This window comes from Ictidomys tridecemlineatus, chromosome 2 (genome assembly GCF_052094955.1).
Source record: "Ictidomys tridecemlineatus isolate mIctTri1 chromosome 2, mIctTri1.hap1, whole genome shotgun sequence".
NCBI classification, from domain to species: domain Eukaryota; kingdom Metazoa; phylum Chordata; class Mammalia; order Rodentia; family Sciuridae; genus Ictidomys; species Ictidomys tridecemlineatus.
In genome coordinates, this window is record NC_135478.1 from 133,238,269 (window position 1) to 133,254,741 (window position 16,473).

General features: G+C 40.2%; 1 protein-coding gene across 5 annotated transcripts in view; it reads right to left on the reverse strand.

Moving 5' to 3' along the window:
- Hecw1 (HECT, C2 and WW domain containing E3 ubiquitin protein ligase 1) overlaps positions 1-16,473 on the reverse strand; it is a 405,199-nt gene that overhangs the window by 95,461 nt on the left and 293,265 nt on the right. For all 5 annotated transcript variants that reach the window (XM_040291866.2, XM_021722298.3, XM_021722299.3 and 2 more), the window contains 3 exons: positions 11,292-11,431; positions 8,999-9,120; positions 6,537-6,722 (listed from right to left, as the gene is read on the reverse strand). In XM_040291866.2, coding sequence (XP_040147800.2) covers positions 6,537-6,722; positions 8,999-9,120; positions 11,292-11,431 — 448 coding nt within the window. The remainder of the gene's footprint in view (positions 1-6,536; positions 6,723-8,998; positions 9,121-11,291; positions 11,432-16,473) is intronic.

The window sequence follows — 16,473 nt, forward strand, 5'->3', positions numbered from 1 at the left end:
AACAAGGATTTAGGCACTAGAACAGAGATTCTGTGCCTACTAGAAGAAAAAGTGGGCCCAAATCTCCACCATGTCAGTTTAGGTATTGATTTCCCTAATAAGACTCCTGAAGTGCTCAAAGTAAAATCAAGAATCAATAAAAGACTAACAGTAAACAAAGACGAATGGGGGGAGAGAAAGGGAGAGAGAAGGGAAAGCATATGGAAATGGTAGGAGACCTTCAATGATACACAAAATTATAAGAGGTTATGAGGGGCAAGGGGGAGGGGGAAAAAGGGAGAGAATTGAACAACAGCAGAGGAGGTAGAGAGGGAAGATGGGAGGGGAGGGGAGGGGAGGGGGTATAGTAGGGGATAGGAAAGGTAGCAGAATACAATAGTCACTAATATGCCATTATGTAAAATTGTGAGTATGTAACAGATGTGATTCTGCAATTTGTATTTGGGGTAAAAACGGGAGTTCAAAACCCAATTGAGTCAAATGTATGAAAGATGATATATCATGAGCTCTGTAATGTTTTGAACAATCAATAAAAAAATAAATGGAATGGATTAAAACTAAAAAGCTTCTTTACAGCAAAGGAAACAATCAATAATGTGAAGAGAGAGCCTACAGAATGGGAGAAAATCTTTACTACAGGCACCTCAGACAGAACATTAATCTCCAGGATATATAAAGAACTCAAAAAACAACACCCCAAAAACCCCCCAAAACAAAAAACAAATAACCCAATCTATAAACCGGCTAAGGAACTTCACAGATAATTCACAGAAGTAAAATTGATCTACAAATATGTGAAAAAAGTTACAACATCTCAATTAGAGCAATGCAAATTAGAGAAATGCAAATCAAACTACACTGAGATTCCATCTCATTCCAGTCAGAACGGCAATTATCAACGATATAAGGAACAATAAGTGTTGGCGAGGATGTGGGATAAAAGATACACTCATACATTGCCTGTGGGACTGTAAATTGGTGCAACCACTATGGAAAGCAGTATGGAGATTCCTCAGAAAACTTGGAATGGAATTACCATTTGACACAGTTATTCCACTCCTCAGTTTATACCCAAAGGACTTAAAATCAGCTCTAATGTTTATAGAGCTCAATTCACAATTGCTAAACTATGGAACCAACCTAGGTGCCCTTCAACAGATGAACAGGTAGAGAAACTGTGGTATATATACACAATGGAATATTACTCAGCCTTAAAGAAGAATGGAATGATGACATTTTCTGGTAAATGGATGGAACTGGAGACTATCATGCTAAGTGAAATAAATCAATCCCAAATATCCAAAGGCCCAGTGTTTTCTCTGATATGCAGTTGCTAATTTATAATAAGGTGTGGGGAGAATAGAGGTACTTTGGGTTAGACAGAAGGTAGTGAAGGGAGTGGAGGGGGTCTGGGGATAGTAATAATAGTAGAATAAATTGGACATTATTACTCTAGGTGCATATATAATTATACAACCTATGTAACTCTACATCATGTCCAACCAGAAGGATGAGAAATTATACCCCATTTATGTATGATGTATCAAAATGCATTCTATTGGCATGTATAACTAATTAGAACAAGTAAAATAATAGTAATAATAGTGGTGTTTAATAATAGTAATAGTAATAATAGTGGTAACCTAGAAGTTATATGATCATTGTTTATTTATTTTAACTTTGTCACTGATTAATATTAAATCTTTCACTGATCACATTTAATGATTATAGATTTGAACTCTCCTTAATATATGAATATACCACCAATTTTTCTTCTGTTATTGTTTTCACTCCATGTTAATATTTACTCTTTTATTTTTAAACTTCCTGAATCATTACTTAGGTATGTCTTTTTTATAAGTTGAATCTGTTTGATACCAAATCTGAAAGCATTTTCCTTTTGGTATGTGACTTTTACCCTATACCTACCTATTAGCAGAAGTCCTATGTTTGGCTTTACTTTTGTTATCTTATTTTTATTATTTACATTTTCTTTGTGGACACTTTTTTTTTGTGTGTGTGTGTTTTGCTACACAGACTATATTTTGTTTGATTTTAACTTTTGTAGGAATTTGGAAGAGAAAAGACCTTGTTTTACATGGTACACATAGTTGCCTGTTAAGTTTGTCAAATAACTGGATTTAACCTTTGTTTTGTAAATTACCCAATTTGCACCTGCTTGGAGTTTAGCACAACTTTAGCACAACTTTCCTTCCTTCCTTAGGGTCGCTCTCTTGTCACTTCCTCATCGTTTTATTCCAGTCTGGGAATGTTGATCCAGATAGTTAGAATACACTCTTCCAATTTAATTATGCATCTTTCCCCATATTTTACTCAGGTTTCTGGTATATTTTAAAGCCTTGTAACAGTCATAATTTACATTTCTGTATTAGATTAACTTGAATGCTCACCATGAGTCCTTTTTCTATTATGATTTTCCCTTTTTTTTTTAAATTTCTTGTTTTGCTTCGTAAATGATCCATCTGGAGAATGGCTTTGGCATTTGATCAGGATCAGTGAGAGAATAGGTTCAGCTCTGATATTGCACATGAGATTGGTTTTCTGTTGTCTTCATACATAAATGACCAAATAATAGGACAACTGGGCTGCAACCTTTTCTTAGGAATATCTTGCAGTGGTTGCTCTGTGGATTTCTACAGTTTAGTTTTTGGATGGGAAACTTGAAGTTGTCTGAGTTTTACTCTTTTCTAGGTAACTTTTATATTATGATGGGTATGTTTTGACAAGATTTTTAGGAAACGTCTATTTAAAGACATTCCAGAGCATATACAGATAGAGAATTTATTTTAACTAATTTGTTTTGTTTGAAAAATATTCTATTGACAGATAGTAATTTTACCTCTTTATGCAGTATATGTAACTATTTTTACTGTAAATCCATGAATTAATCTTCCCACTTGAATAATTTTATTGTAGTCTAGCGAAATTTTATTTAAATATTTATTTAACATTTACATATTTAATTTAATCAATGTCAATATTTACTATTCAGTTACTGTTGCTGTACTTATTATATTCTGGTTTCTTCTTCAGGAATCTCTGTAAATCATTCATCCAAAACTAAGGTAAGAGGTTCTTGGGGTTTCATCAGTGAGCAAAACTGATTCCTGCCTTCGAGGAGCTTAAAATCAAGCCAGAAGAAATAGACAGTGAGTGCTGGGCATGTTGGCACACGCTTGTAATCCCAACAGCTTGGGAGGCTGAGGCAGGAGGATCATAAGTTCAATGCCAGCCTCACCAAAAGTGAGGCTCTAAGCAACTCAGTGAGACCCTGTCTTTAAATAGGGCTGGAGATGTGACTCAGTGGTTGAGTGTCCCAGATTTCAATCTCTGGTTCCCCCCACCCCCGCAAAAAAGAAAAAAAGTAAATAGACAATGAAGAGGACAATGCAAAGTATCTAGTGGGGCGTATGGGTTAAGGACCATGGGAAGGTGTGGTTCCTTCTGCTTTGGGTGCTGTTTCCATGTTCGCATGCTCTGTTAAATGACTTGATTTCCCTTAGCGTCATTGCTGCTCTGTTTTACCCCCAAGTTGTTAGTTTGGTTTTCCCTAAAATTCAACAGTGTTTATTTTTTAGCCCACTTTCTTTGGTCTGCTGCTTCTCATCTTGTTTTCTGCTTTTTGTTTCCTTCACGTGGTGGAAGCAGCTCTTCACAGCCTCCTTCTTGTCCTGTTATCTATCTATTTCATAGTGGAGGCCACCTCAGGCCCATGCCTGCCACCAGGCAGTACCCCATGGGGCCCAAAGCCCCACACCCTCCCTTGAGGGTAACTGTCCCCTTCTGCTTAGACCTGAGGCCATCGGTGAGGTCCACAGGCAGTCTTCATGGAACTTGGGCAGGAGGCTGTGTCCTCCTTTCTCCCAATGGCAAAGGAGATAGTTGGCATTTTTGCCTTTGCTGCAGTCCTTCTGAAGTGTCATGGCTCGGCTCGGAGCTCTTTCTAGCTTCCCTTGGGGGATGACTCTACATTCAAACATTCCCAACAGCTTTCTCCAGCCCTTCTGCTTCCTGCCGCCAGGATGCATAATAAACGTGAAGGTTGTTATCTCTGAATATATAGATAAAGCAAGAAGCAGACTGGTCAGGGTAGGGACAAGAAGGTGATTTTGGTACTGTGGACCCTCATTTGGCCAGTGGTGAAGATGGCTCTTTTTACAGTGAGCTATATCATTTCATTTTTTTTTTGTTGAATTGTGTTCCTAACTCTTCGTCTCCCGTACATCACATTCTTTCCAAGTTAGAGGGTTGAGCTTGTAGGCTGTGTTCCAAAAATGTTTTTCTCAATCAATTCTCATCATTAATGGACTTTGGCAATGAGGGGGTCTCTTTCCCCTATGTTTCTTTTTTCCCCCCGGTGGACCTTTGCTACAGTATTCAGAGGACAAGTGGCAGATGCTGCCCACCTGCCATGGTGAATTCCCACATTAATTTATTTATTCTTTGCCTCTGTTTATAAAATCATGAAGGCCAAAGAGGCATTATTATTGCTATTTATGAAAAGCAAAACAAAACAAAACAAAAAAAGGCTCATAAAAGTGGAGTGACTTGCCTAGGGTGATTTGCTTGGGATGAGTTGGACCAGTCCTCTTTCACAGGACTATACCCATTTTTCCTCCCTATCCTCTTGTCTGACCACCATAAATAAACTGTGATAGTACATTTCAAATATGGGACTAAAACTCCAGTTCAGTACATGTTATGCCTTGGAAATTCTTTCTGCCACTTATGAGTGTGTTTTTAATCAATAAACAATTGGTGAAAATGTGTGTGTGTGTGTGTGTGTGTGTGTGTGTATGTGTGGTCATACAGTGTTTGTATTAAATGGAAAGTAAAACACAATCTTCTCATTTCAAATTTGGATTTTTTTTCTTTTCTGCATATGATATTTTATTTCACAAAACAGAATTTTAGGAGAAAACCGTCTTGCCAGAAACTCTTTAATATGCATTCAAGCTAAAATTATGCAAACAGACTAAAATTTTGGTGTGTATCTCAGTCACTGTGCCCCCTCTCAGTATGATGACCTGGAGGTGACCGTGTCATCTGCTGTGTGTAAGATGGAGAGCCAGAGCCTTATTGCATTTGAGGGCCTCCCTGTCCCTGTGCAAAAGCTGCAGCCATAGAAATCCGAGGCTGAGCAAGTTGTTTACATAAGTGTGTGCTTTTGCATGATAAACACTGCCTTTTGGTCCACTGATTCATAGTGGTGTTTTCTTGGCATCTTGGTCAAGCAATATGTGTAAATGTGGCTGCTGAAGACTACTGAGCACTAGGTGTGCCTGGCTCTGATAAGATGCTCCTTTATTTTCTATTCTGGCTCAGGCTTTATTTCCCACCCTAAGGCATATCTGCAAACTGTCATAATATAAATTCCTGTCATTTTTCCCAGTGGAGACCAAAGCCACTAACTAAAAAGGTTCCAGGCAGTACATTCTAACTATGGTAGCTTTACTACTATATAAGGCATATCCCTAACCACTCGTGCAACTCACTCCTGGCTTCAGAAGGGCCCAGAGATTTGGCCCAAAGATGCTGCTAAACATCCCATAATGCACAGGATGGGACTTGCATTAGTGGCACATTCTTCACCCACATGCTGTAGAGCGTTCTGGTTCTCAGGCGTGCTTATGGGCTTGTCGGAGCAGGATCTGTGGCTCCAAGGGGACAAAGATGACCTACAGGGTCCTTTTGGGGAACTATGGCTTTGTAGGTACACAAGGAGGCAAGGAACTGTCCAGTGCGGCTTCCCACTCAGAGATCATCAAAGGAGGGATTTTATTTAGCGAAGTTCATAATAGTTTTTGCAGGAACAGGTCTTTGGTAAGTTGCTTGGTCTGTTCTATATATACATCAAGATGATTAAGAGAAAATATTCTTACTCTGGCAGACTCAGCTAGATTTCCAAAGCATTTGGATTAAGATCACATAGAACCCAAATGCAGGCCAGAAACCTGGCACAGGCCCGGTTCACCCCATTCCTGTTTGGTAGGAGATTTTAAGGAGAATTGAAGATTTATTAGGGAAATCACAAGGAATGCAATAATGTCATTCCCCATTTAAACAGTAATGCTATCTACTGAGAGTTAGCTGTCTAAGAAGGGAACCCAATAATCTGCCACTGGAGAGAATCTGGTTTTCCATTCCCCAAATACAAATTTATAAAGATGTAGACAGTAGTTCTCAACCAAGCATGATCTTCACTGCCCAGGGGACACGCCACAATGTCACCACTTAGGAAGTGTTCCATTGGTATCTGGTGGGCAGAGGCTAGAGATGCTGGCTAACATCTCATTATGCACAAGAAGTTGCCTCTGCCCAGCTACCCTCCAAAATAGTGCTGAGCTTGAGAAACCCTGATGTGGATAGTTATCACCCCCTTTCCTCCTGAAGGCCAAATGTAGCTCTGAGGCACAAAAACCTTCTTCCCAATAACCCTCCTCCCCATTCTCACCAGTCCTTTTCTTGGTGAATCAGAGCATTCCATGAAAGCCTGGAGCATTCATCACACTCACCTTCCCCTGCTGGTCTGTTTTGATCTCCCAGCCTCGGGGCAGTTCCAGCCGAGTGTCTGCGAACATGTTGATGAAATTCACCAAGTCCCGGTTGTGCTGGTAGCGTTCAAAATTGCGAGCGTCTCTTCGGACTTTCAGAATCATGTGCTTTAAGCAGGTGCTACTGGTGAAGACTCGGTAGGCACTCTGAGACAGGTTCAGGGCGGATTGGAGTCGAGAGTGGGAAATTTGGAAAAACAGACTGAGTACACTTTGAGCATTTAAACATGACGTAATGTGATTGCTACACAGCAATTTATAGTGAGCTTGAGATAGAGGCCTCAGAAAAAGAGATCTTGCCTAAGAAGTAATCGTGCATTGATTATTAACACACATATATCATTCTAATTCTACCCAACTCTTGGCAGCCTTGGACAGTCATGTAAAGCTCCCTCACACCTTCTTCTACCTCTCTGAGCTTCACTCCTGTCCCCTCATATCCCTTCTCTGACAGTACAAGTCTGCCTTTCTTCTTATCTAACAAAGGGTAGTAATTTAGCATCTGTGGAGATTTCAGGCTGGACTGCAGAAGTCTCTCAATCCTTCAAATCCTATGTAAAACTTTGTGTGTGTAGAGATCAGGGGATGAGAGGAAACAAAGAATGTTTTAGAAATTTCTAAATATGCCAAATGACAATTTTATGGAACATAGGGCTGGTGTGTGTGTGTGTATGTGTGTGTGTGTGTGTGTGTGTGTGTGTGTGTGTGTGTACGTGCGTGCTTATGTGTGTGCAGTAAAAGAACAGACTCTGTGAAACCAGAGAGGCTGACCCACCAACAAGGTGAGTTGACACTCACCTTGTGCCCAGTCCTGGGTGTCAGGGCATCAGTATCTGCCATACTTATTCTCCATTTGTGTCTCTCCACTGCAGCACTGGGAATCTGCTCTGTATCCAACCAGTGGTCCCCCTTTTCCCAAGCCAGAACTGACATGACCTCATTAAATTATGGCTCTTGCCTTATGGAATCATTATCATCTAAATTCAGGCACCCAAAGTGGAAACTGCTGTTTTGAAACTAGTCTTTTTTTTTTTTTTGTGGGGGTGTGTGTGGATACTAGAGATTGAACTCAGGAGTACTCAATCACTGAGCCACATCGCCAGCCCTATTTTGTATTTTATTGAGATACAGGGTTGCTTAGCGCCTCACTTTTGCTGAGGCTGGCTTTAAACTGGCAATCTTCTTGCCTCAGCCTCCCAAGCCGCTGGAATTACAGGTGTATGCCACCACACCTGGCTCAGTCTTTCTTAATTCCTCATCTTCATTCCACCCACAACCACAGGGGACCCAAAGTCAATTGATTCCCTGAGAAATCTCTCTGAAGGCAGTTATTCCTTGCCATGCTCCCAGCCACTTCCTTAGGTTGGGCCTCCATCATCTCTCCCTTGAGCAGTTGAATTGGCCTCTAGTCTTGGCCCCTCAGTCTTTCCCTGTGCTCTGTTGCCAGAGAGAATGCTTCATCAACCGTGTGGTTACACAGCCCCAGTGCCTAAGAGCACCGTGGGTTCCTGTTGCCCACCGAAGTAGATCCAGGATCCTTTGCATGGCTTACCAGGAGTCTGCTGATGATTCTCCAGCTCTCTCTCCCTGTCTGTAGCCTCTCTCACTTGGGCCACTCTGGAACCTTTATACCTGTCCCAAACATACTAATAGAGAACACATTGTCCCTCTGCCTGGACTTCTTCCTACCCACTTTCTATCTTCCAGATTCAATGCACCTGTCTCCTTCTGCTTCTTTGAGCTCCCAGGGAACTTTGTCTTCTTTCAGTTTGGCCCAGCCCTGTTTTGTTAAGCCGATTACCTTGGATGTCATCATCCCCTAAAAAAAGACACCTAGTTCTTATGTGTCACCTTAATCTGTCTTTGTGATTCCAGCACCTAAACTGTGCCTGATCTGCAGTGTTGTTAAATGGGAAATTAACAAATGGAGTGATATTGTGCCATTGTTCTTTTGAAAATACCCTCTAAAAATGCAATGAAAAAAAAGTGCATAATAAAATCACATCCAGTTCAATATTAGCCTGATATTTGAAAAACTGCATCCAAAGGATGTTTTCTACATCTAGGAAAAAAAAACTATTTTAAAATTTCTTCAGTGAAAATGATTGCATTAAATGGCTCATGACAAAGGGGATCTATTCATTTCATGTTCTTTTAAAGTTTTAACAATAATAAAAATGAGTATTTGTTTTCAAAGTACTTTCACTGACATGAGCCTAACAAAAAAACTAAAGAAACAACAGTATTTCCAAATCCAGGCTTTTTACTTATTGAGAGACTCACAGTGAAAAGAATATATTGGGTTTTTTCCCCCTCCTTGTATGGTGCAAAATTCTAGTCTTTTGGATCTATCAAATGACTTTACAAAGTTTGTTTGGGATCTTGATTCAATGCCAGGCCTCCTCTGCTCTTGGAACACTCACATAATTGGCATGCAGCACAGTGAAGAATTCTGGGTTGGTGATGAACTTGACGGCTGGGGACTGCAGCAGCAAGGTGATTTTTTGTGAGTTAACTGGAGAAAGTGACCCTTCTCTCCTCTGATCTGGAAAAAGTGAAGCAAATCAACAGAATACATTTAGAAAAAAGTAGTTTCAAACCTGGTTCTTTTTTTTTTTCCTTTTCCCACAGCAGTAGCACACAGATCTCTACCTGCACAGCAGAACTTGTTTTGAATAGCAACATGACCAGGTGTCATACCGGTAAAGCGTCCCTTACAGAAATGCTTGGAAACAGAGTGTTTCAAATTTTTTTCCAGATTCAGAATATTTGCAGATCCTTAATGAGATGTCTTGGGGATGGGACCCACGTCTACACATGAAATTCCTTTAAGTTTCATCCACACTGTGTACACCGAGCCTGAAGTTAATTTTATACAATATTTTTAATAATTTTGTGCATGAATCTGTGTTTCATGGTGTGGAATTTTCCATTTGTGATATCATGTTGGTGCTCAAAAGGTTTTATTTTTTGGGAGCATATCAGATTTGGATTTGTATCACTTTCTGTAAGCCAGTTGAGAATCATTATTTCCTAGTAGCATTCCTCCATCATTTCAGGTAGGCACAAATCTTCTAACATCTCCTCCCATTTATCCTGATGATTTTTTTTCCTTATTTTCATTACAAGTTGAAAACCATAGCTATGATAGATTCTGCAAAAAGGGTCACAATTTTCCCCCTCCTTGTATCCATACCCCTCTGCAAAGGGGCTTTGTAGCAATAATCCTTATTAAATTGAATTGGTGTTGGCCTTGTACCTTGCTTCACTTAGGAGACTGTAGCAGAAATGACACGTCAGAGTTTCAGAAAGTTCTGTGTGTCTCATATCCCTGCTACCACTAAGAGAACAACTTGAACTAGCCTGCTGAGAGATAAATGATGGGGAACAGAGACAAATCACCCATCTGAGGTCGTCTCACACCAGCCAGCCCACAGCCAATACAACATTTGATCCAAGACATTTATCTGTGTGAGCCCAGCAGCATCGTGAGGACCCACCCAGCTGAGCTTGGCTCACATCGACAACCCACAGAACTGCTAGATGAATGTGTGGTTGTGAGTGTAAACCACTAAATCTGTGGATGGTTTGTTACACAGTAAATGCCAAGTGATCCAACGCCAAACTCAGAAATCAATGTCCTCTTTCTTTTTTCTTCATGTTTCTAATTACTGGATCAGTGTACCATGTCTCTCTCAGAAGGCCAAACAATGAAATTAATAACAGAAAAACTCACACTAGTCAGTTTGGTAAGTATGTCTAGAGAATTGAATAGAATGGAAGCAATTAAAATGGTTGCTGAAACTGTATGTGCATTTAGGAAATCACACGAAAATGTCCAACATCCGTGTTGCTGTTGATGGTGGAGAGCTGGCAGGATGGGAATCACAATGTCTGCTTGGTGAGACTCTCTCTGAGCCTTCTTTTGGTGAAGAAAATTGCCATCATTTAACCCATTTCAAAGAGAAAGTGAATTACTTAAGATGCCACTGTGGTAATCTTATATTGTTGTGGGTATAAAAAGTGGAAGCCAGTCTCATGGTGTTTGAATATCCTTGTCTGAGTAGAACTTAATTTGAAGAATAAAAATCAGGAAAACTGGACCCTGAGTGAATGCATACTGTAGTAGATTAAAAAAAAAATACTCTTGCATGGTGTACATAACCAGAAACCTGCTAGAAAACCTCTTTCTGCCCAAGTTCTTCCCAGGGGAGAACTGAATTTTCTTCTAAATGCAAAGTAATTGCTCCTAGTGTTGTCACATGGCTCATTTGAAATAGAGTGTGAATTTTTATAGCATGTTTTATTTGCATGTGGAAAACCCTTAGGACACCAACAGATATATTTATTTAACAACAAAGGATTAAGCCACCACAAAAGCTGCCTTGGTACACAAATATTGTGGCAAACTTAACTCCATCCCCTGAATCCATGTGCTTTTGTATCTCACCAGCCATGTTGGTGGTATTCTCTTCACTGTGGATCTGTATCTCCTAAGTTTCCTCCGGGGGCGGGGGGGGGGAAGCTCCATTGTCTGTTTTATCCTGTTTGCACCATACTTCTTTCTCTTCTACCTTGGTCTTTTGCCCATTCTGTTGCTCTCTTCACCCTAGGACCCATGTCTAACCCAGGAGGTATGGTGAAGGACTTGTACACTTCTGTCACACAGCTGTTGGATGTCCCCACTAGTATATGGGGACCCCCCATTTCCAATACCTAAGCTTGATTGGGGAGATTCAGCCTCTGAGTCACTCCCTCCACCTCCACCTCCTCCGGCTGGGACTTGCTCACAGCTTTGGCTGCCAGAATCCTCTTCAGATCTTTCTGTTGCAATGGTCCGCTGAATATTTTGATACCTTTGCATTAGAAAATGGAAAGATGGAATTAACTTTTTAATTCTCCTTGTGGGAGGCCAATGCTCTGAATCAGACAAGAATCTGTAAAGAATTATCTTGAAAGTCAGAAAAGGAAGGCTTAAAATTCCCCAAAGATAGACAAAACAATTAGCAAGAGAAGTATGTCTAGATTATTTGACTTTTTTTTTTTTTGGAAAGCTAGGATGAATTTCAAATATGGTGACTTTCAATAATCAACAACAATAAAAAAATAACTAATCATGCAAAATAGCCTGTGTACTGCATTAAACAAAATCAGGCTTTGTCTTAAATAAGGGTATGGGAAACAAATTAAAACGTTACAACTAAGGTATGGAATTATCACCACATTACTTTAATAGGCCTACAAAAAGGAATAATTGTTGCACCATACCTCTTTCTCCTTTACCTTGGTCTTTTGCCCATTCTATTGCTCTCTTTACCCTAGGACCCATGTCTAACCCATGAGGTATGGTGAAGAACTACTGTTGGACAGTTACTTGATATGACTGCGTAGAGGTCATGGAAATATTGTAAAATATAATAATATAGTTTAAAAGCATCCTGGCAGACAAATAAATATTTGCTGCTTATTTAAAGCCTCATTTTTCTTCCTAAGTTGGGGATTGAGTCAGTTGGCTGACCAGTCAGTCACTTTCTCAGGTAATACATATTTATCAGCCCTCTGACCACCTGCATGTTTTGTTCTGAGCTTTCAGATCAGAGAGGATTAGAATATGACTTTGTCCTTGGAACATACAGTTGAGATGCAGCAAAGCAGAGAATGGCATGTAAAACACAACTCTAGCAATGTGAAAGTCAGTCCAGGTCATGTTAGAGACATGTGGGAACACACAAGGAGATCCTAAGGTAGGTAAAAGCTGGAGTATGAACTTATGGGGGAGCTAATTGAGCAGAAACATTTTCAGAAGGGAAAGCAACATGTGTGAAAGCAGGGTCCCCTGGGAGAGCTCTGGAAAACTCAGGGGTGGCATCAGGATGCATGGGCACCTGTTGGTGAGAGGAGACCAACAGAGAGGAAGGCAGGGATCATCTGAAGGATGCCCCAGCAGCAGTTTGGGTCATAGGCCTCCTAACCTGAGGAACATCAGAATACCTTGTAGGACTTGTTAAAACTCAGGTTTCTGGGCCTTATCCCCAGAGTCTATGATTTGGTAGATCTGGGGTAGGACCTAAGAATTTGCATTTCACCTAGTGCCCAGGTGGTCCTGATGCTGATGTTCTAGGGGTTAGCTTTGAACACCATTGCTCTTGATGCTAAGTAGCAACTGAAAAAGAGAGACAGGGCCAGATGTACGCTTAGAATGATCAGCCAACACTGGTGTAGAGAATGGGTGCAGGAGAGGAGCCTGAAGTCAGGCAGAGTAGTCTGAGAGCTATTGCAACAGTCTGGGATGGAGATGCCAAAGGCCACCTCAGGCAGGAATGGTAGGTCATGCTGCTGGGGTAAGGGGAAATACCCACATATTTCAGGGATCTCAAGATAGGCTCTATCTTCCAGCAGAATTCTCAGAAATTTTCTACACCTCCCTGCCCTTGATAGCCTGCTAATATCTGCTTCATGTTGTCTTTTAAGCAGATGCCCAATTATTTATTTCCTGTCTGCTCCACTCTACATGCCTCAACCCAAGTAGCCTCCTTCCTTTCCCCATACTACTTCTGTTTTATTTAATGCCTCTCAGTCAATTAAAAAGTAACATGACCAGGACCCATATTTACTTCTCCTCAAGGCAGGGATGGAAGAAGGAAGACATATTTAGCAGAATTAGTAATAATTTTGTAGTTAGTCTCAATAGGATTTGTGGCTTCACTGGATATGGGGATTGAAGAGGAGGAAGGAGACTATTGTGACTAGGTAGCTGGAGGTGGCAACACTGAAAGTCAGTGTTAGAAGGATGGATGGATCAGGGGAGATATTTGTTGGATTTGGATATGCTGATTTGGAGGTCCTTAAGGTCATGCAAGTCACACTATCCAAAGGGATGTTGCTTATATGGGTCTTGTGCTTAGGAAAGTGAGGAGTGAGTGGAAAGAGGGGGGGCAAAGAGGAGGAAGAAGAGAATAGTATGGTAACCAGGAATAACCAGGTCTCCAAGTGCAATCTAAGATCAAACAAAGGAGGTACTCAGCATTGCACAGATGTGGTTCTATTGTGACAAGCTTCTGAAGCCAGTGCTTCATTCTTTCCTTGAGCTTACAGAGGAAGGCTTCCTCAGTGTGGTATCTAGACCACTTGCAAGAGAATCATCTGGGTGATTGTCAACGTTACAGAAACTGAAGCAAAATTAAAACCTGAGCTTCCAAGATGCTCTTCAATTAGTATTATGTACATCTAGGTTTGGAATCACTGATCTAAGGGATTTTTTTAACATTTTATTTTATTTAGAGAGATTCTACTATTTACTTTGATAGCTGACAGGAGATACCTTTTCCTGTCGCAGTTACTGAGAGACACTTTCTGAGAAGATCTCTTAAAACGAAATGTGGAAGAGAGGAATGAACAGAGTGATCTAACTATAGAGAGAAATATTTGGGTTTGTTTACCACCTCAACATGTTTCTGGCAGGGGGGTTTGGAGAAGGAGAAAGATAGCCTTCTATAATCCCCCTCCTGCACCTCAGGGAATACAGCCCTGCAGGAGGGTAAAGTGGCCAATGAGAAGCTTCTGAAGTCTGAAACCTTGACTGAGGGGAGAATAGGGCCTTTCAAAGATGAAGGAAGCTTCTAATGGAATGATGCCCTAAAAGCTTTATGGCAGATCGTATTTTCCCAAAATGGGTTAACAATTTTTTTTTTTAGTCCTATGTGCTATCACAGAACCTCTCTAAGAGGTAGATTTGGTATTGCCACCCCCTGGGCCTGGGAATATCTTGTGACCACTTTGTCTAATGTAGTATAAGGTGACAGTTTGTGATGGAAGCCATGTTGTGAGGAAGCCCAGGCTACCTGGGAAATCTCTGTGAAAGTGTCCTCGTAGACAATTCCCAGCCAATAGCTAGCATCAATCAAATATGAGAGTCTCCAGCTCCAGCCACCCTAACCACAGCCTAGAGATACTCCAGTGAGAACTGCCTTTCTGGATCCAGTCAGATCCGGACATGAGAAACAATGATCATGGTCCTAATGAAGATTGTAGGCTGTTACTTAGCAATAAATACCTGGGATGGGACTTAGACAAATGTCAAGTTGTTGCTTCTCTTTTTCTTCCCCAAATACAATGACAACAGCACAGAATTTTTATGAAGACATATGATCTTATCTGATGATGAAAGTGCCACCAATGTCACAATCTATTTCACATGTCTTCAATTGGACCTTGGTTATCTCATGCCTTACTAAGTCAACAACCTCAAGTCCCAGATCCACTCCTGAACTTTGCTGAAGCTCAGGGGCAGTTTCGGGGAATCAGGGCACCAAAGAAGAGAAAGGGAGTCAGAAAGTCCGTTGTCTTCTACTTCATTAAGAATTATCTGTCAGTGTCTTCCACTCTTTTTTTTGTTTTGTTTTTCAGTAAAAGGTTAAGTATTTATAGTATATGAAAGGCTAATGGAAATTGGTAAGAAAGTCAGCTGGAATACATAATTTGTAAATAGACACACACACAAACACACACACACACACACACACACACACACACACACCAAGTAAGACAAAAGAAAACCTTTCCAAAACAATGCTAAGCCAACCAATCAACAAAACAGAACCCCCCTAAAATCCACGAACAGACAGGTCACATGGAAGTAAATATAATTAAAAAAAAAGATTTTGGAAAAAATTGGATCCTCCAAGAAATAAAGTATAAGTGGTTCCAAAATAAAAGGAACATCTTCTAAATCAGCAAAACAAACCAAAAGATGAAATGGAAGTGAAGGTATTACTGGCACAGTGAACTCATAAAACCACAATAGAAGATAGTTAAGCACTGATAACAAATACCAATACCATGTTCATCTTCCCAGACCTACTCTTTTGGGAACAGAACCTTAAAAGAATACTATATTTAAAAATAGTCTTAACATTTAACAGGCTTTGGTGGCTAAGTCAAAAATAGTAATAAAAGCAATAAATAAAATACTCAACAACATAAGAAATTAAATTAACTTAATTATAGCCACTTGATGGGATAGTATATGAGCATTTAAATGTTAATCTGAATATTATGTGGCAATAGGAAATGCTTATAGTGTGGAAGGTGAGCAAAATGAATATAAAACTAACTACATGTTACCTTATAATCATTTAAGAATTGTATATAATTAAAGATGGATACTTTTTTTTTAAAAAAAAAAGCCTAATCCATGAAGTAATAGGATTGTAGATTTTTTTTTCTATTTAAAATTTCTATTTCCCTCTGGAATATTATAATTTTATACAACTAACTTAAAAATCAGACTTTAGTTGCTTATTTAAAATGAGAATTCATGCTTATATTTCCTGATTGCTCAATACCTATGTGTGAAGATAGAGTTAATTAAGTCTGGATATTCCAAAGGCATAGGAATCCACTCAGGAAATAATCTTGTACTAAGGTATATTAAATTTTTAGCACCTCACTAGGTGGTGGAAGGATTACAAAGAAAACCAAGACAAGAAGGTAAGAATGGTAATAGGGGCACACATAGTCAAGAGGCTACACAGGAAGAAGTCACTGGCTCTGTCCTAGGTGGAGGTGTCACAGGGCTCATGATTTTGGAGTGAGGCCAGTAGGATGAGGAGATGTGGCCCAGGTTGGAGGTAGGTGTGGCCCCTGTAGTGGGAGCATGTGGTCACACCATAAAGGCCTGGAAGACTGTGCTGTCGTTACAGAGTGACCAAGGTTGAACACAGTCACATTGCCATTGGGCACTCTGTACTCGGTGTACATTTCCTTGGGTGCAGAGTCAGGAGAAATTCCTTGTAAAACTTGGAAATGTTTCTATTTTGCGGTGAGACAGTGAACTTGTAAATTTCTCCCAATGACTTCAGGTTATCAGAAAATGACCCCTCCGTGTGATCACATGTGA